This window comes from Taeniopygia guttata, chromosome 17 (genome assembly GCF_048771995.1).
Source record: "Taeniopygia guttata chromosome 17, bTaeGut7.mat, whole genome shotgun sequence".
In the NCBI taxonomy this organism is placed as follows: Eukaryota; Metazoa; Chordata; class Aves; order Passeriformes; family Estrildidae; genus Taeniopygia; species Taeniopygia guttata.
Window position 1 is genome coordinate 440,569 of NC_133042.1, and position 25,532 is coordinate 466,100.

Here is a 25,532-nt window from a genome sequence, read left to right on the forward strand (position 1 = left end):
GATTTGCCTTAGCAGCAGCAGAACCACTGGAACCATTGCTGCACTGGCTCTTACTGGCCTTTGGACCAGAGAGCTCCAGCAGCTAGACTCCAGCTCCTTCCCTTCCCTCTTCATTTGGGAATCCTGCAGGGACGCAGGAGCTGGGGAAGAGTTCCCAGCACAGAAATAATCCCCCAGCACAGAAACGCTCCTACCCTGACGCAATCCTTCCCCATGCTGTGCCCAGGATCCCCTGGCTCATACACAACAATGCTGTTCAAACAGCTTTTATTAGTGGTTCTGACCATACTACACCCTCAAGGAAAACAAAACCTAGTTCGCAGTGCCAGGCTGAGATGGTGTAGTCAAAAGGAAAAAAAAGAACCCACAAAAATCCAGTGGTGGCTTGTGTCCAGGGTTTGTCCATGTGGCCACCAGGCCGGCAGAGCTGTGCCCAGGAAGGGGCTGGGCCCCCGCCTGCAGCACATAAGAACAATTCCTGCTGCCAGCTCCAGAGCTGCTAAGAGCCAAAAAAGGCCCGGACAGCATCAGCATCACCAGAACGTTGGGGAGGAAAAAGCTCCCAGCAGGAGGGGCTGACAGCCCATCTTTGCCCTCCAGCAGTAAGCCCGTGGCCTGAAGAGCTCGGCCTGAGCTTTGCTACAGCACTGACACCCCCACAGACTTTCCAAACATATGCTGGGGCAGGAGGACCAGTTCCCACCCCAAAAGCAGCCCAGATCCCTCCATCTCAGCCAGTGTCTCACAGTCCCTCCTGGCACTACCTGGCCAGAGCCCCCAGCCCCGCTGCAGGCAGCACCCCACAAGCAGACATTCTAATCAACACAGAACAAGCTCCGTCCCATATAACACTCAATTCCCAGCAATTCTATGAGCAGAGCTGACATTCCTCTCCCTTCCCAGGCTTTTCCAAGCATCCCTGGGGAGCTGCTGTAGATGGGAACAGGGCTCTGCCAGCCTGAATTTTCCTTGTAAGGCACAGAGTGAAGGCAGCAACACAGGGCTTGATCTGTCTCTTGGGACAGGCTGGAGGTGACTTGCACAAAGGGAAGGGTCCTGTGACTCCTCTCCCACCTCAGGCTGTGCTGTCACCAGCTTCTGTCCCACTTCTCCAATAGCAAGGGTTGAGTCAGCCCTCAGACCCTGCACACACACGTGTGAGAAGTTCCACGCAGCGATTCCAAAGGGTGCTCACAGGTCACCCCAGCACCTGTCTGGAGAGCCCCTGGCCAGCACAGCAGATGTGGGTGCAAGAGGTTCAGCTTGGGCCAGGCTCCAGCTCAGCCTGCAGAGCACTGGGCACCCCTGAGTTCCTGGGCATGCTCCAAGTTCCTGGTTCCATGCCCACTGCTCCAAGGGCAGGAGGCTTAGAGGGCCCTGAGTTCCTGGGCAGCAGCAGGGACATTCCAAACAGCTCCAGGGGCAGGTAAGGGCAGTGCCAGCACATGGTGGGGACAGCCAGCCAGAGCCTGACGGTGTTCTGTATCCCTCAGGGTGGCTGTGCCAGAGGCAAGGTGTGAGCAGACCACAAGCCTGGCAGGCTCTGCAGCCATCAGACCTGGGCTGGGCACCCGGCAGGAGATGCTGAAGGGCCAATCCCTGGCAGCCGTCAAGGAAGTTGATCATGCTCCAGCCCCACTGCCCAAGGAGCAGCACAAGAGCCAGCCAGGGCCCCTGATCATTGCAGGGTGTTCACAGCTGGTTCCTGTCACCAACAAAACATCTCCTGTGGCACGTTCAGCCACTGACAGGATGTGGGAAGCCCAGGCAAAGGAGGCAACAAACCTTTGAGTCCACCCTGGATCAAGGCCTATCCAGAGCTACCCATGGCCACAACAAAGCTGCAGAGGGAACGATGCAGGGATGTGGCAGCCAGTTCTTCCCCACTAACACCAAGAGAGACCTTCTCATGGCTGTTGAACATGTGCTGCCCAGAGGGAAGGAGCCCAGGGACAGAAATGGGACAGCACACTTCACTTCTCCAGCCCCCAGAGCCTACCCAGGTGGCTGCAAGTTCAATGTGGGGCCAAGTGAAGGAAAAGCTCCAGGGTGCTGACACCTGGAACCAGGTGACCCATCCTGAGCTCAGGGATGGGGAGGAACAGTGGGGGAGACCTGCTGCTGATGACTGCAAGCACTGTGAGAGTGCAGGGCCTGGCCAGCAGTGCCCCACTGCATGGGCAGACAGTACACAGCCCACAGCCCAAGCTGCACTGCCCAGACAGACACGGGAGTGCGGCCACAGATGGACGTGGAGCTCAGCAGCAGCAGCAGCCCTGGGAAGGATGGTAGAGCTGTCCCACCGTGGGAGTGGAGCCAGTTCAGAGCCTGTGTCATTGCCTATGAGCAAAGACAGCTCCCAGCACAGCACCCCTCCCACCCAGTGTTGCTTGGCACACATGGCAGAGGGGGAGGGCTTGGAGCTCTCAGGGCGCACACTGAGCTCTGTGTCACCTCCTCTCCCGGCACAGGAGGGACAATCTCCACTGCAGATTCACTTCTTCCCCGCAGGCAACCCTGTGGTTGCAGCTACAGGTATCCCTCCTTGGTAGCAGCACCTCCTGCCCCATTCCACACTCCAGCATGCACCGCCCATCACACACCCAGCAAGGGCTGGACTCAGGGCTCCCCTGCCCTGCAGCTGGGCTCAGCACTCTCCTAACACACCAACAGCACCAAACCAGTCTGTGTCTCTATTGCCCAGCTGGCATTGCAGCTGTCACACACCCTCCTTGTCTCCCAGGGTGTGGAGCAACCAGCAGTGCAGAGCCATGGCACCCCACAGTGCACAACTTCCAGGAACATAGAGATCTCAGAAGGAAATCCTAGACAGCTGAGCCAAAATCCACAGGAGGTGGAGCTCAGGCAGGGAAAACTGCTTTTTTACTACAGAGAGCTGTGGACGTCAGCTAAACTGGTAGAGCAAGAGCTGCACTGGTTTCCACTGGAGTCCAGATGGCAGCAGTTCAGACTTCCAAGTCCCTGCAGGGAATCTTCCATATTCCACAGCCTGCCAGTGTCCACCCAACCCTCTCCTCAGGAAAGAGGGCTCCCATCAGACACCTCATTTCCACTCAGAGCAAAGGTCTCTTTTCAGGAAGGGCTTTTCCCCTCTCTGTGCCCCCTCCTCTTGCTCTGAGACCCGCCTGAAGTGCAGCACAAGCGGGAGATGCCCTGGACAGTGCTGGCTCCATGCTCACTGCTCCAAGGTCAGGAGGGTTAGAGGCCCGTGAGATCAACGATGGCTTTAATAAAGATGGCATCATCACGCACGTAGGAGTTCTTGGCTTCCATGACAGACACAGGGCAGAAGAGGGGGCAGCCACTGGCGATGTTCATCTCTGTGACAGGGCGCTGGAAGGATGAGGACGTCACGTCAGGGCGGAAGGCGTCGATGATGTGCTCTCGGTTATTCTGGTCCAGAAGCATCAGGGTGACCTGTGGGGAAAGGTGAAAGCATAGGGGAGTGGCTGAATAAAAGACACATGGAAGCCCTGCCCAGTGACCTGCTGTGAGGCATGCAAGAACCAGCAGCCACAGCCACCCTGTGCACCTGCAAATCAGAGAAACGCCTCTGAGTGGGACCAGCTGTAATCACCTCAGTAATGTCCTGTAGAAATCTTCCCCATCCCCACATCTGCCTGTCGCTGGAAACTTCCCTGTGGCAGCACAAGTCTGTTGGACTGACTGAAAACCTACACTCTGCTGTCAGAACCATCACTGCACTCAGGTATTTCCCTGAGCCAGGGCTCTTGTCCTCTCTGCATCTGCTTCTGCCCGCTCACTCAGCCTCCATGTGTTCCACAAACGTGCAGTGCCCAGGAGCTGGGGTCTGAGCTCCGGACAGGGAGTGAGCACCCACTGTCCCTGAGCTCTGAGGCCACCACAACCTTCCCTTGCCCTCAACCCCTGCAGAGGCTCTGTGCAGTTCCAAACAGCCCATGTCACCCCCTTGCCCCACAGCACAGCCAGTGCTCTCAGCACACCTAGGAAACCCCCAGGGCAGCCAATACAGAGCCCTTCCTCTGCCTTGCCAAGCGTGTCAGAGTGACAGTACTGAGAAGCTCGAGTGGGTGCCAAACCAGAGAGGCCATGGATGGACACAGTGGGCTCTGATCCAGACCCACCTTCTGGTTAAAGGGCCACCGCAGCAGCGCGTCGTTAGGTCCCTTCATCACCACAAAAAACAAGGACAGGTGGGTCCCGCGGCCGGTGCCATCCCCGTTCAGGTACACGCGCAGACACATCTTGTAGCCGTACTTGCTGGTGTAGAAAGCTGTTAGAGAAGTGTGCAACAGGCACAGTGAGGGTCCAATGCAGCACAGCCTGGCACCAGCAGATCTCTCTGAATTCTGAGGGCTCTGAAGTTTGGAATCTGGGAGAAGCCAGGTCTGGGCTGCACCAGAGGTGGTCTGGAAAGCCCAGGGCCAGGCACTGCAGCCCCTGGCTTGAGCAGATGCTGTGCACAGAGCAATTGCCGGTCCCCTGGCTGTTCCCTCACTGCCAGGGGAGATCTGCCCCAGAGCTGGGCCAATCCTCCTGCACCCCAGTGCTGAAGGAGCTGTGGTTCATGGCAGTAACACTGGTGAGCAGGAACAAACCCCTCCATAACGCACCTGGCTGGTGGCAGAGCACCTTCAGCACCCCCACTGTGAGCTGGTGCCTCTGATCTGGGCAGGGGCTCAAGCAAGTGAACTTTAGTTCTCATTTGGATCCCCACGGCATGGTGGCATGTCTAGGATGGGATGTCAGACACTTTCCTTCCCCAGCAGTCCTGGGAATGCCTGTGGTGTGACACTAGACCCGTGTGGGGTCACAGCTTGGAAGGGGACCTGCCACAAGTCACTCTCCCACAGCGGCCTGGAGCAGTACATCTGGGACTGGCGAGGCTCAGCAGGCACAGGCAGAGATCAGGGGTCACAGCCAATATTTTACTGCAGGATTTGGTGCTTTTCCCAACAGGCAGACCATGAATAGCAGAGACACTGTGCTCTTCCACAGGACGAGGAACAATAGATCAGGTCTTTGTCACTGTGTTCCTCCTGGAAATCCCCAGCTCATTTCCTCTGCTCCTTTCTCCCCACCTGCTTCACGCAAAGGCTCTCAGGACAGATGATCCCTTTGCTAGTCCAAGGAGAATATCCCCACTGGCCCCTCTGGGCCTTCTCAGCACTCCCATCACCCTTTGAATGTAAAACCCACTGAGGAAAAGAAGGAAAGATAGCTCCAGAGTGGTGGGAATAGCCAGGGAGAGGGAAAATGCAGCTGGGCATCCTGCTCTCCCTGGCTCAGGCAAGGAGCAGAGCAAGAACCCAGTAAGGCCCTCCCCGTTCCCCCCCAGAGACTGATGGTCTTCACCCTGGCTTGTCCTGGATCAGGCCCTGAATGAACCTTCCTTGTACAACCTGCTGTTTTGAACTCAAGATTTTGCCCTTTGCCAAACCCTGTGGCAATCACTCTGTTCTCACAACACTGCAAGCAGTATCTCCACTTCCTTTTCTTTAACACAGGTATCAGCTGGTATTTCCTTGCCTTTACTTCTAATGCAAATCAAACAATTACAGCCAATTCCCTTTCTCATCTCATCCACAGCCTGCACCTCTCTCCTCTCAGCCTCTCTTCCCTCTTGGAACAGCACTGCTCTGCATGCTTCGCTCTCCAAGACAAAACACCCCCTTCCACATGGAATATTTTTTTTCTCAGTCTGGCCTTGGCAGCATTTCCCAAGCAAAGGATCTGCCATGAAACTCACACACAGCTGAGATGCAAAAGATTTTGGGGATTTTGCACACCTGGAGAGAAGATGGCAGGAGAGCGGCCTGTTATCGCCTCCTGACGCTTCCGGGCAAACTCTGTTATCTTCCAGATGAAAACCCCATCGTAGGTGGAAGCCTCCATGTTGCGGATCTTCTCCTCCATCTCAGCCATGGCCAGGTCTTTAAGCCCAATGCTCCTCTCCAGCTGCCGGACCTGCTCCGGGACACATGTGCAGGTTAGGAACACGCAGGCTCTGGGGCCGGGGAGAGCTGGCAGACCCTGACAGAGCCCGGCATCCCCTCAGGGCTGCTTCTTACTGAGAGACTTTCTCCAGAATGGACAGGGAGTACGGGAAGGAGAAACCCAGCAACATAAGCCAATTCACTGAAGCTTCCTTCTGCACCCTGTCACTCTGGAGAAGATCCATCAATACAGCTTAGTGCTTGAGCTGGGAAATTTCCCGTAGCCAATGTAAAACTCCTTCCAAGGAGCTGCTCCATTGGCTGAGCGGCACAAGAAGTGAGGATGGAGAAAAAAATCCCCAACAACTCAGCATTGTGACAAAACTAAATTGAGAAAGAAAAGAACCTACACCCTCTGGAGGGTTCATCCCTGCCAGCTCACACAGGGTCACACTAGATCAGCTGCCCAGAGGGTACAGGTACATTGCAAACTGCACAGCTCCAGGTGCCAGGAACACCAGGAGCCCTCCACAGGGACTGTGCAGGAGCAGACTGGTGGAGGCAGCTCCTTCACACCTCCAGTGTGTTGCTGCAGGCAGCACCACTGACAGCACTCCTTTGGCAAAGGCAGCACCCCTTTGGAAAGGTCTGGAAGGTGAGCAGCTCCACAGATTCAGTGAGATGCAGCACAAGGAGATGCAGTGAAATTCTGGGTGCTCTGGCTCTTGTCAGAAATCTTTGCTGAGGAAGAACCCCTCAGTATCTTGCCCAGTTTGATAATTAACAGAGATTGGATGCTTCACACAGGTCAGTTAAATTCCCAGCTTTTCCAGGGAGCTGATGAGCTTTGGGCACAGGCACGAAGGGTATTTTAGTTCTGCCTTCAGCTTTGTGGAATTTCAGGGCTGAGTGGTGAGGCTCTGCTAGCTCATGAGATGGAAAGGAAACAGGAAGCAGCGTCTGCTGGGAGTGCTGGGAAGCTGAGGCAAGCAGTTACATACCTTGTTGCTGAGCGTTTCGATTTTCTCCTGGTCCAGCCGGTGTTGGCGACTGTAAGCTTCAGCTGTCAGGGACACTCTCTCCACCTCCCGGTTAAGCACACAGACAATGTTCTCAAAGGTAACTGTTTTCCTCTCAAGGGCCTCACACCTTCCCAAGAGCTCCAGGGACCGGGAGAGCTCTGACTCCGAGCACAGTGAGTTTGCTGCCAGAAGTGGGGAGCTGTTTTGTGATGAGGAAGGGACAGGAAGGGGTTTCAGGTCCCCAGCACCAGTCTTGAGGCTGAGCACAGAGCTCATAAGCATGTAGAGATGCTCTGCCAAACACTTCCTTTCATGTTCGGGGAGCTTTTCATTTTCCACCTACATGAAGAGAAATACATCTCTCATTCAGCATGTGCAATCTACACTGTCACCATCCACAGAACAAATTCCTCCTATCCAGGTCACAAAATCAGCTTTAAATTCATAATTTACAGGGGGAAAAAACAAAGAAAAAATTTTAAAAAATGTGCTTCGGTGGGGGTGATTTGGGTTTTTGTTTAGTTTTAGAAATGCTTCAAATCACATATAATGAGGGATGTTACATGCTTCCCCCAGCTGTACTAGTCTGCTCTGCCTTCTTCCAACCCCTCCCAGAAAAGCTCTGTCAGATGTACCTAGCAGCAACAAAGGACAAAGCCTCACATAACCTCCTGGAGAAGGCATTTATTTGAACCAGTGGGACCTGCAAAAACAAAGTGACATAGAGAAATGGCCTGGCCCCAGCTCTTCACTTACAGAATCACTGTAATCACAAGTCATTACACACATGCTTGGATTTGAAGAGACCTTAAAGCTCATCCTGTCCCACTCCCTGCCTTGGGCAGGAACAAGCCCCATCCAGCCTGGCCAGGGATCCAAGGACAGCCACAGCTCCTCTGGGCACCCTGTGCCAGGGCCTTCCCACCCTCCCAGGGAACAATTTCTTTGTAAAAATCTCATCTGAACCTGACCTCCGTCAGTGTGAAGCCACTCCCCCTGAAAGAAGCATAACCACCACAGTTCAAAAGCACTTAAGGTGCTCTTAAAGTAGGAGGAGATTTCCTTCCACAGGAATTTAATCCCTGGGATGCCCATACTGCACAGTAGATGATGTGATGCTCCATGTGCAATGGGTTTAATCAAATACCTGAAGGAAAACAGCTGTGACAGCTTGGGCAATGGCAGTTTGCAGGTGAACTCTAATGCTGGGACTGAGAAACCCCAGGGTAACCCAAGAGAGGAGCCCTTACCACCTCAGCACAGCCCACAGCCTCGAACCGGCAAGGTACTTTGGATCTGCCGCACGTCTTCACATGGTCTCGAAACTAGAAAGGCAGGAAGCAAGGCAGTGTTAGATCTTATGTGTCCCTAGTGCTCCCTTTCCATCCCACTGACATTTGGGAAACTACACCCAAGCTGAAGAATGCCCAAGCTGTGGCTAATCACCAGCTGTCACAAGGCCCACTAAACCTGTGCTCTGCCCACCATCAGGTGTTACTTTCACCGGAATACAAATACAGCCCTGACAACTGAAGAAAGCCTAATTTCTCCTTCTCTTGCTGGCTGGGAAGTCCCAGTGCTCACCTGCACATGCAAGAGTGAAAAAGCTTGTACAGGTACAAGCTGTGGATGCAGAATAATGAGCTTCCCTAAGGGCTGAGGAATGGGAAGCACAGGCAACAACCCCATGAAACAAGGGCACATTCTTTTTGGGCACTTCACACAACTCTGGTAAGGACGTGCTACAGGTTGGTGTTTTTACCTCCCAGCATTACATTTCTGCAGAGAGGTGCCACTAACCCCTCAGCATCGAGATGACTCCTTCAGGTTTCCACACAGCGCATGATTAATCCAACGAGCACTGTCACAGCTTCAGCTGGGGTTTAGTACACCCCTCACCATCAGATACCAGAGCTCTGTTCTGAATAACCACCATATTCCCTCCCCACTTAACTCCTACATCTGCTACAACAGATGTCAATTAAAACTGATTTTAAACCACTTTTTTAAAGCCTTCTAGACCCATCTGGCTTCTGCAATGAGTCAGGTTATTCAGAGTCAACATGGCAGCAAATTATAAACAAGATTTTGGAGAAATAAACTTGGGAGTTAATATTTAAACACAGAGTAGATCACCCATGGGGACCCCATGAGCTAGCTTCCTGCAGGGCTTCAGCTCCCACCTGCAGATAAGCCAGGCTGTACCCCAAACCCCAGCCTGCAGAAAAGGTGGGCTGCACCCCCACCCCTAGCCCCTCCTTATGCTGCCCATTTGGAAGAACACTATTGCTCCTCTTTTTGCTGCCTCTGTTCCCCTGCCCTGCTAAAGGGCTTTTTCCAACACTGCTACTAAAAATATTTGCCTGTAGAAGGCAAGATGGTTTCAGATGAATGTGCTTTTTGCTTTTTGAAAATGTTTCCCAAAACTTGAATTTTTCAGACTTTTGAGCCCCAGGAGCCAGCAGCCTGGGAATGATACAGGCATGGATTCCATTAGATTATTACTTAGATAACAATTAATGTAGCTGGAGATGGGCTCTCTTTCCAAAATTGCAGCAGTAGTTGATGCAGTTGCTCTACACAGAACATAAACTCATGAGTGTGCTCTGCCCCCGTGCACAGTTCCATGGGAGGCAGCAGCTGCAGCACCAACACTGACCTGCGAGTGCCCCTGAGCCATAATTACCTCACATCCATCCTTACGGAAAACTCACATTCACATTAACAGCTGCCACTCAGTTGTTTTCCCCATTTCATTTCCTAATGAACTCTGCTCCTCCCTGCTGCCAGGATGCCAAGCTCAGCCCATCAGGACACCAAATACCCCCACGGCACAGGGTCGCATGGATACCTTCTCCCTGGGAATCTTCTTCCCACAGCCTTCACAAGTCAGCGGGAATTCAGGGCAGACTTCATCATGAGCCTGTGAAGGAACATACAAGAGATATTTGTCCCCAGATAAAAGGCCCATGGAGATTCTGTGATGGGCACAATCCCACAAGGGTGGGTTTATACCTTATTACAGCTGAACACTGGATTTACCAACCTACACTCAAGACCTTAGGCCGATCCCTCTGAGCTGCTGACTCATTGTGTGACCTCCAGGCTACCTCAATTTTCAGTGCCTATGTAGCCTCAACCTCTATTTAAAATATGCTACAATGATTTTAAAGAAAATCAAATTATCGCTTTGATGGCCAAGATAATAAACGGGAAACTCCATTTATGGCTCTGCCAGGAGAAGACACGTTGATGCAGGTTGAGTGGAGTGAGCCACTGCCTCAGCAGGTTAATTTGGGTAGTTTTTCCATTGTAATGGTTATCAGTCAGCTGAGGCATAGGCTCTGTGACAGCTCATCACATGCTGGGCTGTCTGATTGTATCTTCACATTTGAATTAGAATACCATTTTTCAACCAGAAAGAAAAATATTTTTAAACCGTTTCATTTACCAGTCCCTGCATACAAGCAATTGCCTCTGCAGCCAGACTCAGAGTTGGATGATGGCCAGAGGGGTTGAACAAACGACCAAGGAAACGTGATCCTCTGTCCTCAGTAGACTCTTTGGCAACAGTTCTGGCTAAATGGAATGCTGGAACATGCCACTGCTTCTGTGCCATTTCCACACTCCTTAAACCTTCTTGTTATACACCCACCAGTTGAAACAAGGCATTGGAAATACCATGAATATGCAGATCAAAACTAAAATTAAAATATAAGAGCACTGAAGTATCCTGCCATGGTAGGACAGAAAAAAAATCCAACCAGGAGCATTTCTAATGCAGCCATCTGAACCCAGATGTTTGAAAACCTGGTCACAATGAATCTCTGTTGCCTTCTAGAGGAACACGCACAAACCCCACCATGTCACACATCAGGAAGTGGAAAGTGAAACCAGCAGTAATTCCACCCTGGCTTCTTGGTCACTCTCTCCTTTTTATGCTTTAAGTGAGTAACTCAAGCTCAGAGCTTCACTGGGTGTCCTTGGAGAGATGACTGGCCAGCCAGCAGGGTTTTGGAGGGCACTGCTGCCTGCATGGGTGCTGCTGCCCGCACAGATGTTGCTGCCCACAGGGATGCTGCTGCCTGCAGAGGAGGAGGAGGAGGCCAAATGCCTGCCTTTATCCCACTCACCCAGAGGGACTGAGCCCTTTTTTCTACCCACCTACTGCTCTCATGTTCTAGAAACACCTAACAATATCTACCCCATGACCCACAAAGCACTGGCAGAATAGATAGTCTGGCTGAAAAAAGGAAATTTTGCTGAGAGGCAACTATTTTAAAAGGGAGTATTTTAAACTTATGGTCTCCCATGCCAACATGTAGGTGTGAAACTACCACCTCCTCCACACTCCCCACCTCCCAGCATCCATCCTCCATCCTGATTCCCCTCCCCACCATGATGTAATGCCCAAGAGTGGGCAGCTCCGCCTGTAGCACAGGAAGGAAACCAGCACAGCTGAGCTCAAAGAGCAACTGTTCTGTATGTAAATAGTTAAAGATGCCCAGAAGCTTCAGCCAATGCAGACCCAAACATATCTGTATAAACAGCTTCAGGCTCTTCTGGAAACCCCTGCTCCTCCTGCCCCATGTGGGTGTCAGAACAGAGATGGATGATATCACTCCTGGAAGAAATCCAACCCACTCTGGAGCCAAAAACAGGGGTTGGCACTCAAGCCTGACCTGCCACACTCCACTCCTCCAGCAATGGGGCAATACTCCTGTTTATATCTTTCCCATACCTGTTACGGTGAGCTCCTGGACACCCTTTTGCCCCCCTTTCCTAGGGCCTCTGTGGCTCTGATCATGATAACCCCTGGATCCTCCTCCCTGCCCCAACGGGGTTGGCAGGGAGCCAGGAGAGCCCACCCTGTCCAAAACCTATATAGACCCCTGAAACTTCCTGCTCTTTCTCTTTTGCCCCGCTCTCCATGGACACCACAGAATAAAGAGAGCTGTTCCAACACCCTGGGTAAGGAGCCTCTTTTGAATACTTTTCCCTCTCCTGGTATTTCCTCCCCTCACAGCCCCGTATCTCTGAGCTGGTCGGATCCTAGAGGGGGCTGCGTGGAGGGGGGGAAAACCATAGAAATTACACATACCCACAGCTGTAGCTTCTGCTACAAGGGATAAGCACCACTCACACCCAGGCACTTGCTTGGGAAGTTTTTGGGAGCTCTAGAAAGCCATCCATGGCTGTGAGTGGGACTATGCAAGAGACTCTCCCAGAGGGAACCAGAGTGGAAATCAAGCTGGACAGACATAGGAGAGAGGGGACAGCCATGGAAGAATTTAAATGGAGCTGGAAGACAAAGGCTCACCCAACAAGGCACATACCAGCCTGCAGCATCCAACAGTAGGAGCAGGAAAATCAAATGGGGCAGAGTTAACAGCCTTCAGCAATACCTGGTTCTTCCCACTGAATTACAACCAAAGCTGCTGATTGAGCCACACATCAATTTCCTTCCCTAATAATAAACAGTGACACAAGCCCACAGTAGCCTGCCCATTACCCGCTACCATCAGACAGGTCATTCTCTGAGAGCTCACCAGAAAGGTTAGAAAATCGGACACCACTGCCCACGGAAGGACCAGGGCAACCAAGAGGATCAGTCAGGGACTGTGTCTAAGGGAAATCAGAAACACGTAATAATGGAATGGTTTGGGTTGGAAGGGACCTTAAAGCCCATTTCATTCCACCCCGTTACTGTGGGCATTCCACCCCGTTACTGTGGGCAGGGACACCTTTCATCATCCCAGGTCATTCCAAGCCCCATCCAACCTGGCCTTGGACACTTCCAGGGATGGGGCAGCCACAGCTTCTCTGGGCAACCTTTGCCAGGGCCTCACCACCCTCACAGGGAAGAATTTTCTCTTAACATCTAATCTAAATCTCCCCTCTTTTAGTTTAAAATAGCTGCCTTTTTTCCTGTCACTCTCTGTCCACGTTAAAAGTCTTGATATCTTTTTACAAGCCCCCTTTAAGCACTTACAGGCTGTGGTATCCCCAGAGCCTTCTCTTCTCCAGGCTGCTCAAAGGTGCTGAGCTCTCCTCCCTGCAGATTCACTAGCAAATGGAGCTGCCCATGTGTACTGAGAATCTCCCACCTCAGTATCAGGAAAGCAGAAAAACTGTATATTATTTAAATTTGCAGATGAATTTTCTCTCGGACACTCCGGCAGCAGGATGAGGCTGTTTCAACCTGGACAGCAAGGGCAGCACTCTGTGCTGCAGCTGTACAGAGGAGTGGAGGCATATAGAGGGAAAAGTGGGTTTTAGTAAGGGCAGCCGATTCCTGGAGCACACGGTGATCATTCTTAAGGAGGATGAGGGCACATCTCACTGTGCTCTGAAGCTTCCTGATGAGGGGCAGCTCTGATCTCTGCTCTGTGTGCCAGTGACAAGACTCAAGAGAATGGCTGGAGTTGTGTCAGGATGGGGTTAGAATGGATATTACAAAAAGGTTCTTCCTCCAGTGCTCAGGCACTGAACAGGCTCCCCAGGGAATGGGCACAGCCTGAGGCTGCCAGAGCTCCAAGAGGGCTTGGACAGCGCTGCCAGGGGCGCCCAGGGTGGGACTGTTGGGGTGTCTGTGTTGGTGTCCTGTGCAGGACCAAGAATTGGACCACATGATCCCTGTCGATCACTTCCACTTCTCTGGTTCTATGCAATGCCAGGATGAGCTGCTCCCCTGCTTCTCCCTCAGCCAATACGAAAAACTGCAGTTTAATCTGAGCACCATTTCACCTCAGGGCGTCACTAAATTAAATTTCAACTCTGAAAGAGGCTTCTACTGAAAATCATTATCTCCATACTCTGGTGGCAGAGCAGGACATGCCCCTGCTGCCTGGCTGCTCTGCTCGCAACCTGCCACATCCACACAGGTCCAGTGTTTTTTGAGTTCTTGTAACCATGCTAGGAATCCATCAGCATGACACTGGGCTCCCCCTCCAGCGAAGGGGCAAGGCAAGCAGCTGGGAAATGCCACTGTTGAAGCAGCTGCTGTGAGATACCTCTGCCAGAGCCTGTGGGACAGTCACAGCAAAGGGCAGGGCTGGCAGAGAGACAAGGGACAAAGGACAGGCTCAGAGTGAGCTGAACACTGCAGCTCTCCTGCAAAATCCCCTGGTCTTGGAAAGTCACTCAATTGGTCTCCTCTGAGCATAGCAAGAGTAACCCTAAGCAGACAGCTCAAGGGCTTGACAGCTGGAAAGGAGCAACAGCAAGGAAGCAAAACTGCCAGAATGGCAGAGGAAAGCCAGCTGCCATGCCACAGGGCACAGAGGTTGCTATGAGGGATTGGGGTGGTCTCCAGCCCCAGCACTGCCATGTGCAGCACTTGGCTTCTTGAACACAGTAGCCTGGGTACAGGAAAAGGGTGGGCCCATGGAATTGTCAAGAAAACACTGAAAATGGTTCTCCAGTATAAAAAAGAGAGTTTTGAGGGAACCCGAATCCTTTGTGCTAAGAAGCATTGGTTGCTTTATGCACCTCTGTCAGTTTCCTAGGGGCTCCAGAGCCTGCAAGATGGGAATGTGCCACACAAGGCAGATGCTTTGGGATGCCCTGCGCCTCTGAAGTCCCCATGCCCTTCTGTGCTGCAGCTCCTCCTGCCAGGGAAGTCCTAAGTTGGTTCTGTGCCAAGCTTGCTCGAACCTTTCCCCATACAGGCGAGTCAGGCTACAGAGTGACCGCACAACCAGTCCTTGTGCTTCTGCATGGAGCCCAGCAACACAAGGCTGGAAAGCAGGAGCCCAGTCTGTAATTCCCAGTGCCAAATGGGAACGGGAGCTTTCTGAGACCATCACACAGGCTTGTGCCAGACACAAACCTCTCCCTTGCTGGGACATGCTCTTGACAGATCCAACCAAGTTCATTTGGCATCACTTCGAAGAAACTGTCAAAACCAAAGATGAATTTGCATCACTAGGTACTGTTGGCTCCAGCTGGGCAGGCAGTGAGGGCATGGGAACCCAACACACCCTTACTGCCCTTGTGTCCACTGAGTGAGAACAAAAGGCAGCAGAATCCCTGTGGAGGCTCCTGTAGGCCTGGCTCCTGCCTCTGTTCAGATCCAGGGCAGGAACTCGTTTGCAGTGTTGAAGTTTTGTTCATCAGCTGTTGTAAGATTTTTGAGAGAGGCAGGACATGATTTGTATTTAGAGTGAAGGATTGACCTACCCTCCTACTAGGCCTCAGATAAGCGGCCTTGGTGGGGCCTGGAAGCCTTTTGCGTAGTAAGAAACTAGCTGGTGGCGCAGTTAGAAATTATGTTAAGGTAACCACCAAGTAATAAGCTTTCTGAGTGTGAATTAGCTGCAGTGTGAAAAGCCTGACCACCTTAAGGCAAAGGTAAACAACGCTTACTGACCAATGATAGCATGTTCACAACTTGTAAACTATCCTGAAGTGTATATAAACTGCCATCTTTTAAACAATAAACAGAGAACGTAGCTTTAACCATATTGGCTTGATCTACATTTTGTCCAGTCCAGCTCCCCTCATATTATAAGTCCCTAGCTTCAATCAGCTGTTGGGGCTGATCAGACAGAGGTTTGATTTGGGGATTGCTGGCAGAGGGACACCAAGGCAGTGTTTCAGGTATTGAAGACAAGTGTGAAGGCAAGAGTGATTTCTTAGGGCAGAGGAAAGTACAAAATTCATTTGAAGCAGCAGCAGGGTTTCTGCCATTTTTTAAAACAGGTTCTGCCACTCCTGGTTGCTTTCAGTTATGAACAAGCAGGAAGTGGTGGTACGCTCCAGGATGCTTTTTCCAAATCCCTTCACAATTCCTCCAGCTGCATTCACAGTGAGGGGTTTCCTCACAGTGTAGAACCATATGAACCACACTTAAGCACTCACCTCCACTTCAGACCTTGTGACTTACAGCTTTTCATTCCCCAAGGAGAAGATGTCACAACTATTAATTTTTGGGCCACCACAAGAAGGTTGAGCTGGTTTCAGAAATGAAGAGCAGACCCGCTGCAGCCGGGGCTTTCCAATCCACTCCCACGCATGCTCTCTGGCACTCCCCATGGCTTTACCTCCCACCACAGGTTTGGACGGGAAATCGCCTCGTGTCTGGGCAGCCAGTTACACCAGCTACTGTGGCTGGGATGTGTTTGTGCATCTCAGCTCTGGCTCTGGAAAGTACAGGTGTGTCTGATCCCTTTTCCAAAAGCAGAAGGTCCTTTTGGTCAGGTCCATGTGAAAGTCAGGGATTCTCTCACCAGAAAATAGTCTGGTTCTGCTGGTCAGGCTGGAGCTGGCTGCAAACTGTACTTCACCACCAACCCAGAATTCGGAGCCAAAACCTTCAGAAGAAGCTCATAAATGCTGTACTGGGTTTTAAAGAGAAAGCTAGTCACCCTGCTACAGCAGCACCAAATGTTCCTGCCACAGCACCTCAAGCGTTGTACCCCACACAGACAACAATGATACAACACTCAGAGGAACAACTTTGTGGAGCAGGAGACAGGTGAACGAACTTCAAAGACCAACAGCTCTTCTCTAAGCAATGTGCAAAATCCTGAAGGTGAAGTTTCAGCCTCAGCTGAAAATCACCGCCAAAACCTGTTGGGGCACTCCCAGGTTGCAGCTGGGAAGGAGGGGCATGACATGGTGCACACCCCTGGATCAGGGCCCCCAGCAGCACTTTTGAACAGGGAGTTCTCCCTAGATAAGGTGCGATAGGGGCTCTACAGCATCTCCTGAGTATGAACAGTGGGCAGGAAGGAATGCCTGCTTATCCTGTTCTTCTGGTGCCAGGAAGCCAAACAGCCCAGAAGGGGCTGCAGACAGCCTTTCTGACACCACAGGCTTTTGAGCAAAATCACTCGGGTTCGGAGTTTTGCGCTTTCTGCAGCTTTCCAGGTTTCACTTACAAAGAACTCTCTAAAACCAAAGTGACAACAACAAACTCGAGGAAAGCACATTACCTCCAGCATGGATTAAGCCAGCTTGTTCCCACACCTAACTGTTGCTCAGCCTCAGGAACTGAGCTGATCTGAGCCCCACAAAACTTAGTTTAAACATTGATGTCATGTTTAAGCTTAAAACTTAGTTCTCCTTCCTAAAATTGGACAATTTTATGTCTTTATGTCTCAGTTAATTCTGATTCCAGCTGAAGAGGCCCCCCCCTGTCTGGGGGAACCAAGGGGAATGCCAAAGCTGACCCCGTGTGTACCCCTCCTCAGCCCCCTCCTCCCACCCCAGTCCTGGGGGGAGAACACAGGAAGGGAACTGGTAGGAAAAGCATAAATAAAAGGTGTATGAAAACTGACAACATGTTGATAAACAGGAGAGGGATGTGGGCAGCTAGAGGTACTGTAAGGTGGGAGGAAAAACACACCAGGACTGAGGAACCACAAACTCCCTCTCCTGGATATCACTGGGACCGTTTTTGAGGTTTTTCCTTTTGCTTTAATGGGCTTGGTTTAGTTTCTGCAGCCCTTCTCAGACTTTGCTCTGAAATCTAAAGGCTCATGCCCACAGCCTGATTTTCGAAATGTACATGCAAACAGACTCATCAGGAAACAAGATCACTAATAAAAGGAAAAATCCTTCAGCCCCTCCACAAACTACTTTATCCAAATGCCACAAAATATTTACAGACTCTAAAAAATGCAGCCATAAATCCAAACTTAAATATTTCATATGGTCCACACAGCTTGAAGCAGAGTGCAAGTCATGTTCAAGCAGACTGCACTCATTCAGTTTTGTGTTTCCCTTTGAGAGGCAAACTTTAGTTCACCTGAACAGAAAGCAAAACTGAAATCTATTTTACTCCTTTTCCTGAGGCTTAAGCTTTCCAGCTGCAGGACATTTTCCCCCTGTGCGTAGCTTGATAAGATTAACAAACCAGAAGTGACACTATCTCTTCATTTGCAAGGGGAGAGCAACCTCTCTCAACACAACACACGATTTTAAAATTAGCAAACAGTGAATTCACTCTGAGGGACTTTCCATGTCCTGTCAGAAATAGCTCTGAGGTACTTTCCAGAGTGGGAGTTCTGAACTGCTGCAGGACGTTACCCACAGTGCAGCTACGGATGCAGCTCTTCTGCACCAGGCAGCTCTGCGCTGTGGCCCTGAAGGCTGGGTTTAACCTTAGCCCAAGGTACCATGAGGCTCTGGGCTAACACAGCCATCCAACGCCTCCTTTCCCAGCCCTCTTCAGCGACACACGTGGCTCTGGCAGCGTGGGGACAGCCAGTCCTGATTAAATGCCACAGCTCTTTGGCAGGTATATGGGAGGAGATAACACAAGCCAGACCTTGACTCCTCCCACCAGTTCATAGGAAAGAGCCAGCTTTTCCTGAGAGGGCACAAAATAACCTCCTTCCTTAGGCTGAATGCCACCACAGCAGGCAGGAGAGTTGACTCAGCCCCTGAGAGGAAACAGCCAGCACTGCTTCAAACCCCCACACCCCCTGTACCACACAGGACACCCCAAGACTCATAAAAACCCCTGGCAGGGAAGATGTCACAGATACAACAGACTCACAGCCCATGCACTTAAGGGCCACACCTCTATCAATCATCCTTTGTCCCAGCAAATGCTGGTTGGGAAGTACAGCGGAGAGTGAAAACAAGGCACAGCCTCATCCATATAGGAGCTCTTCACCAGCTGTGTGCAAGGTTCTGGGGCATCAGATGCTCCTGCAGCCCTGATCCCAGGACAGCTCGCTGCCCTTCTCAACTCCCAGTGGGAGCTCTAGCCAGACTCAAACACTCTACCATTTGTCACAATACATAGAAAGAACCATTGGCAGTGGAAGATTTTTGCTGAGCTCTGCAAGAACACGTTAAGACTTTTTTTAAAACCAGAAGAAAAAGTTCAGCACGGCTTGTCAGCCACAGCACAATCAGCACTGGAAGATGCTGACAGATAATTTGGTTTAATCTAATGAAGATGAGCTCACTATAATCATTGCAGAAGACATTGGACTTCTGGGCACCAATAGAAATTAAAGGATGGAGCAAACAATCTGCAGACACCACCAGCACAGCCTGAACCTGAAACCTCAGTACTAGGGTACCCTGTTCCTTGACATGCAATCCCCAAACTCTGTGTTGTGGCAGTGTTAAGCTTTTCACCTGACACTTCTTCAGTCCCACACCCACACCACAAGCCTCTCACAGATGTACAAATGGGGGTTCACAGCTGCAGAACCATTTAGCACCAACATCCTCATCTCTTGGACTGAACTTTGAGCACATAGCAGAAGGCTCAGACAGCAGCACAATGAAGCAGAAGCATCTCTCTGCTAACAGCCAGAGGCACAGTCTAGGCAGAACACTCAGGCCTGATGCACAGCTGTTGCTTCTTCCTTCCACTTTGCAATGGCATCATCAAGAGAATCCCAATGTCAGCCTGGACAGACCAAGGTTAAACCTGCTCCTGAAACACATCTCAGTCACTGCCAAAGCTCTGCGAACCACCAGGCTCACAGATCTTAGTCTGGAGTGAGTGTTAGAGGGAAATAAAATGTATTCCTCTTATCTCAGACCTCCCATGTGGTGGTTCTGCCATTACAAGAGGGATGACAAAATTGTCTTTCAGAAGCCAAAAGCTTCACAGTCACATGCTACAGACCAAGCACCCCCAGCCACAACTAAAAAGTTAAGATTAAAAAGCTAGTGGGCTCCTCGAGGAGAAATGAGGTGAAAAAACCATCCTGTCCAGCAGCCTTGTGTCCCAGAACAGCTTGGGGTGATGGGTGACCAGACAGTACCCACTATCCAGTCCCACTGCCCTGGTAGCTCTGGAGACAGCTGAAACGGAATCAGGTCACTTTCTGTGAGCTGATGGAGTCTGAAGAGTTTTAGGTTCACATAATGCAGAGAAATTCACAACCATTTCATGGCACAGTAATTTCTTGACAGTCTTGTACAGCAGAGAAGAGCTGCAAAGAGAGCAGGTGCTCCCATCATGGAAGGAACGTGCTCACAAGCAAATCTGAACTGATTCAGTCCTGCCTGTGCCCTCAGCAGGGCACACAAGCCCTCACTTGGGAAACTTCTCCAGCTGACAGTAAAGTCCAGGGATTTGACAACTTTCCCCCACTGTCAGTGAGCACAGACAACACGCTGAGCCTTCCCCAAACACAGAGGGAAGAAGGATGCAGATGTGCCAAGCCTTGCTTTGGCCTGTACCTCGTACTCTTTGATGGTTCCCTTCCAGTTGCAGCCGCTGTTGATGCAGACAGCAGGCAGACTCTCCACTTCCCTCCGCGCAGCGTTGTCTGGGAAAGCCTGAAATGGACAAAACAAGCAAGCCACAAATATTACTGAGGGGTTGCAGGTTTCATCAGGACTTTGAATTCTTCCTGAAAACTCCTCCCAGGCCAGTTGCCCCATCAACCCCCAGAGGTGTGTTAACAGCAACCAAATGGCTGTGACAGCTTTAAGTAGGGCACCACTACACAAGCGTGACCTGGATTTCAGCACCGAGGAGTCCAACACAGTAATCACCCTTCTCACTGCTGAAGAAAAGGGTTCCTAGGAATAAGAAGTTCTCAGAGCTCGTGTTTGAAGCAAAAACTGTAACTGGTATTACTGACACCACTGATCTGTTAGGTTTCTTTCAATGGATTTTTCCTTACCGAGCTTGTTTCCAAAATAGAAATTCCTTCTTCATATATTCCTTCCTGGATACAGCTGGCACACTTTTGAGGTCCAGCACTATCAGATAGAAAAATAATAATCAAACATGGTAACAACAAAAAATTATGATTTAACAATAAATTGATTTCTGGTAACTTTATGAAATGACAGTGTTTTCTTATTTTTAAAGCAACACATTGAGCCTTTGCTTGTGTGTATTGTTGATGCCTATTTCTAATTTTTTTCTTCTGCCAATTAAACATTCTATTAGGCTTTCCTCACACAAAGGTAGGAGGGAGACAGAACACAACGAGACTTCTCTGGAAGCCAGCTCGTGCTTAAATCTCTCCCATCTTAACACAACAATGAAATTATGACTTTATGGTTGTAATGAAGGAGATGGGTGATAGACCTGGACTGCCTCCTCAATGGCAAAAACAGTGCAAGGGATTCTGGCAAAGAGAACTTTGAAGCATCAACAAAGGCAAGTCAGAGATTACACATTCCCTTAGAGAAGAGATGATACTGAACCTCAATGACTGGACACAGCTCCCTTACTGAGAAGGTCCTGAAAACAACACTTCTCTCTGCTTTTGTTCTTTGTTCTTGAAAATGCTTTTTCAAGTATTTTGCCTTCCCACTCGAGGCACAGCAGTTACCTGATGATTTTCTTCAGGCAGTAGGAGCAGTAGCGATGGCCACACTGTGCCTGGAACGGCCGCCTGAGGATGTTCTTGCAATCGGAGCACAGGTATTTGACCTCCAGTTTAGTTCCCAAGATCTCCTTTGCAAAGCCAGGCTGGTTTAGATCCAGAGAACCAGGTGGAGAAGAGTTTGCTGCTGCCATGTGAATGAAAACTTCTGTCTGTGTCTCCAGAGACTGAAAACAAAAGTATTTTCTCCATCTGATTATAATTGCATGGGGGTGATTTGTCATATAAACAGTGTTACTCACAGATTATTAGACTGTCCCCCAACACAAGTAAACATACTCATGTAAACCACATCATAAGCCTGCCTTCACCTCCCAAATATGGGAGGAAACTTGAAGTTTAGAACTAAATCCAGAACACAGAGACAGGAAGGACAGACCTATTAAACCTCCAGTCTGAGTTGACTGAAATGCAGCCTGTTTAGAGATATCAAGTCTTCTTGATCTAAATACGGTAAAAACCTGTCTTAAAGGTGATAAGAAATAAATATAATAAATTCAGTTCACCAAAAACCTGTTGGCCACCACAGCCTACCAATACCTGCTTTCATACTTGTCAGCTATCAGGAGGGACCAAAATTCTGCCCAGAGGCAGCTGGTCCCAGATGTTCCTAGGAGAAAGCTGGCCACACAGGGGAGCCCAGATTTCGTGCTGGTGCCCAATCAGGCACAAAGGGTCCTCCAGAGGGATGGAAAATGAGGACACAAGAGGCATGAGCAAATTGGAAAGAAGGCCAAGAATAAAATGCTTTTGTTTTAGCTGCTTATGCATCTCATACCTTCATTCCCTGTGACTACATGCTACAGCCACCTAAAGAACCTAAGCAGCACATCTGTGGAGTCCCGTGGTTTGGGTTGGAAGGGACCTTAAAGCCCATCTTGTTCCACCCCCTGCCCTGAGCAGGGACACCTTCCACTATCCCAGGCCGCTCCCAGCCCCATCCAACCTGGCCCTGAACACTGTCAGGGATCCAGGCGCAGCCACAGTTTCTCTAGGCACCCTGTGCCAGGGCCTGCCCACCCTCCCAGGGAACAATTCCCAATTCCCAATATCCCATCCAGCCCTGCTCTATGGCACAGGGAAGCTGCTCCCCCTCGTCCTGTCATTCCATGTCCTTGTCCCCCGTCCCTCTCCAGCTCTCCTGGAGCCCCTTTAGGCCCTGGAAAGGGTTCTGAGGTCGCCCCAGAGCCTTCTCTTCTCCAGGCTGAACGCCTCGAGCCTGTGTCCGGGAGGAGCCCCTACGAGCAGAGACATCGCGAACCAGAGAAGAGCCAGAGCTGCCCCCGTGCGGCCCGGGCTCCTTGCTGCCAAGAGGGCTCTCTGTCGGGCCGGGCCGGACCGGGCCGGACTCGCAGCGGAGCGAGGCCCAACCCCGCCGCTCCCTGAGGGCCCCGCACTCACCGGCCCTCGCTGCGCCCGCACCGGAAGCCCCGCCAGGCCCCGCCCCGGACACGTGTGGCGAGCCCGGGCCCCGCCCACCGCCCGGCCCCGGCCCCGGCCCCGGCCGGCCCCCGACACCCCCACACCATCACCCACCCTTGTACTCCGAACAGCCCCACACCGACACCCAACAACACTCACCCCTGCATCCCCAATGCACATCATCACCCAACACACCGTCACCCACCCCTGCATCCCCGACACCCCGACTCCGACAGCCACCCCACTGTCACTTACATCTGCACCCCCAATACTCCCACATCAATCCCCATCACCACCCCCGCCACCCCACTGTCACACCCAGTTATGCTCCCTGCCACCCCACTGTCACCCCCTCAGTCACTCCCTTACCCCTTCCTCTGTCACTTCTTCCCCAGCACCACTCCTCGCTGACCTCCCCCTCACTGTCCCCTGCCATACCCCTGCCTCAGGCGACCCTGCTGGGAGTGAACCAACATCCCCGGGACGCCCCTCACACTCCCTCAGCACCACTCATCTACCCCTGGCATCTACCCCCTGGGTTCCCTCATCCCTCCTCTGAGCCCACCTCATCCACGTCCTAGGACCTCCTGGGTGCTCTCGTCCGTCCCAGGGGCTTCTCATCCATCCCCTGAGACCCCCCCTCATGCATCCCCTCCTGGGACCCTCCCCCCATCCCCAGCATTTGCTGGAGGGCAAAAAAGACGGACTGTGGTGCTCAAGCTGGGGCCACCTGACCCACCCGGGGTCGCATCGAGGACAGCCATCTCCCGCTGCACTCCCAGGTGAGCAGCCGCTGGTCCCTTGGAAATGGCCCGGAGCCAGCCCTGCCACCCCGAGGAATTGTTTTAAAGTCACTTTTGGCCATTTGGGTACCAGCGGGCCCTCGCCTACCTGCGCACAGAGTGTCATGGCCACCTCGCGTCCCGTGGCGCCGGCTCGGGGGCAGGGGCAGGCCGGCGGTCGGGCAGGATGGGCGGCGGCAGGACGGAGACGGCGGGACGGCGACGGCAGGAAAATGCCGTGTGGGGAAACGCGCGGCGCAGCCCGCGCTGAGGTCACGGCGAGGTGCTTTTCGCAGAGGAACGTGTTCGGCAAAAGGTCACAGCAGCAGGATTTGTCACCCGGGGTCCCCAGCCCGCCTGCCCCTCCGGCCGGGGTTTTACCGCCTGCTGCGCCGGCGGGGCGGGGATGGGCGGGTTCTCACCGCGGGGAATTCACCCTGGGCCGGGGAAATCCTCGCCGTCAGAGCCCGGCGCAGTGACCCAGCGGCCAAAGTGACTCTCCCGGGAGCCTGGCTGCGAAGACGGTGCCGGAGAGGAGAGGGTTGAAGTGAAGGGCGCGGGGGGCTCAGGCACAGAGAGCCCTTGGCGAGGGGCCAGGTGCTGCTCAGGCTGTCAGGGAGCCGGGGACAGTGTGTCGGCACCGGGAATGGCATGGGCACAGCTTCCTAGGATGGGCACCGCTTCACCAACTGCGCTGCATCAGCCCGTTTTCCGGCACAGTCGCACTGCTCTGGGAACACTGGCATGAAAACTTGGTGATGTCATCCATCGAAGAAAAATCCTGTCTGCATTTCGTGAAATGACCGTGACCTGGCAGCAGGACATGCTGTTCCCAAAGAGACAGGAAACCTGCACCAAAGGCTTGCTTGGAATGCCCGACACAGGACGGGACTCCCAGTCCTGCTGTTGTGGCACCCCAGCTCAACCGCACGGTCCAAGGAGAAGGTCTTGCACCCCGCTAATGTCCCACCCCAGGAGCTGCTTTCTCCTGTTCTCTGGGAGCCGGGGCCAGGCATGGCGCAGTGACAGATGATAAATGCAAACCCCCCGGGCCATCCCGGCACCTGACTTCCAAGCAATGCCCTGGATCATCACCGTGACTAGAATCTGACCACTCTGACCACTCATCATGCGCTTTGTCATGGGAAGACCCCACAAAAATCCACCCGGGGAGTGTAACTCTGTCCTTTCGCTTCAGAAATGACGAGAGCAGGAGCAGCTTTTCATGCCTTTACTGTGACTGCAAAAGTTTCTGGGTGATTCGGATATAGTTCAGGGATTTTCATCGAATCACAGACTATCCCAAGCTGGGAGGGACCACCAGGATCACCCAGCCCAGCCCCTGTCCCTGCCCAGACCCCCCAAAATCCCACCCTGGGCATCCCTGGCAGCGCTGGCCAAAGGCTCCTGGAGCTCTGGCAGCCTCGGGGCCGTGCCCATTCCCTGGGGAGCCTGGGCAGTGCCAGCACCTCTGGGGGAAGAACCTTTCCTGCTCTCCAGCCTGAGCCGCCCTGGCCCAGCTCCAGCCATTCGCTGGCTCCTGGGCCTTTCACAGCCAGCAGAGATCGGAGCTGCCCCGCAAGAGGAACTGCAGCCCCAGCGCGGTTTGACCTCTGTATCGCCTTCTCTAGGCTCAACCAACCCCGTGCCTTCAGCCGGCCCTCCCTCGCCCCCTTCGGGCTGTGCCCATGCCCGTGTCCGTGCTGCGGCCGCTCTGCCGTGCTCCCCGCGGCACCAAGCCCCGCGGCCATGCCCGCCCTGCCCTGCCGGGGCCGCGCCCGGTGCCCGCGGCCGGAGCCAACCGGCACGGCCAACAGCCGCATGGCGCATGCGCGGCTCGGGCCTGACAGCGCCGCGGAACAAACCAATCCCTGCCGGGTGACGGGTGACTGGCAGGGCCCACAGCCAATCGAAGTGTGTACAGGTACGTGCCTTTCGCCCCCAGGTTGGCGTGGGCGCTAGCCAATCACATAGCGAGGAGGCTGATTGGCAGGGAGCTGCGCCTATCAAACAGAGCTGCGTCACGCCTGGGTGCAGTAAAGCCAA

The 25,532-nt window shown here is 52.5% G+C and overlaps 1 protein-coding gene across 3 annotated transcripts; it reads right to left on the minus strand.

The window, feature by feature from the left end:
- Window positions 1-250: 250 nt before the first annotated feature.
- TRAF2 (TNF receptor associated factor 2) lies at window positions 251-24,175 on the minus strand. Of its 3 annotated transcripts, none has more exons than XM_030286315.4 (10): window positions 23,596-24,175; window positions 21,229-21,449; window positions 20,569-20,647; window positions 20,120-20,218; window positions 9,813-9,884; window positions 8,212-8,286; window positions 6,941-7,300; window positions 5,793-5,970; window positions 4,128-4,276; window positions 251-3,438 (listed from the first exon to the last, which is right to left on the minus strand). In XM_030286315.4, exons 1-10 carry the CDS (start codon window positions 23,611-23,613, stop codon window positions 3,220-3,222), a joined length of 1,470 nt encoding a protein of 489 aa, XP_030142175.1. In that variant the 5' UTR covers window positions 23,614-24,175; the 3' UTR covers window positions 251-3,219. The 3 variants fall into 3 exon arrangements, with proteins under 3 accessions (XP_030142175.1, XP_030142176.1, XP_030142177.1); XM_030286316.4 differs by lacking the exon at window positions 23,596-24,175 and adding an exon at window positions 22,684-22,734; XM_030286317.4 differs by lacking the exon at window positions 23,596-24,175 and adding an exon at window positions 22,544-22,675.
- Window positions 24,176-25,532: the final 1,357 nt, after the last annotated feature.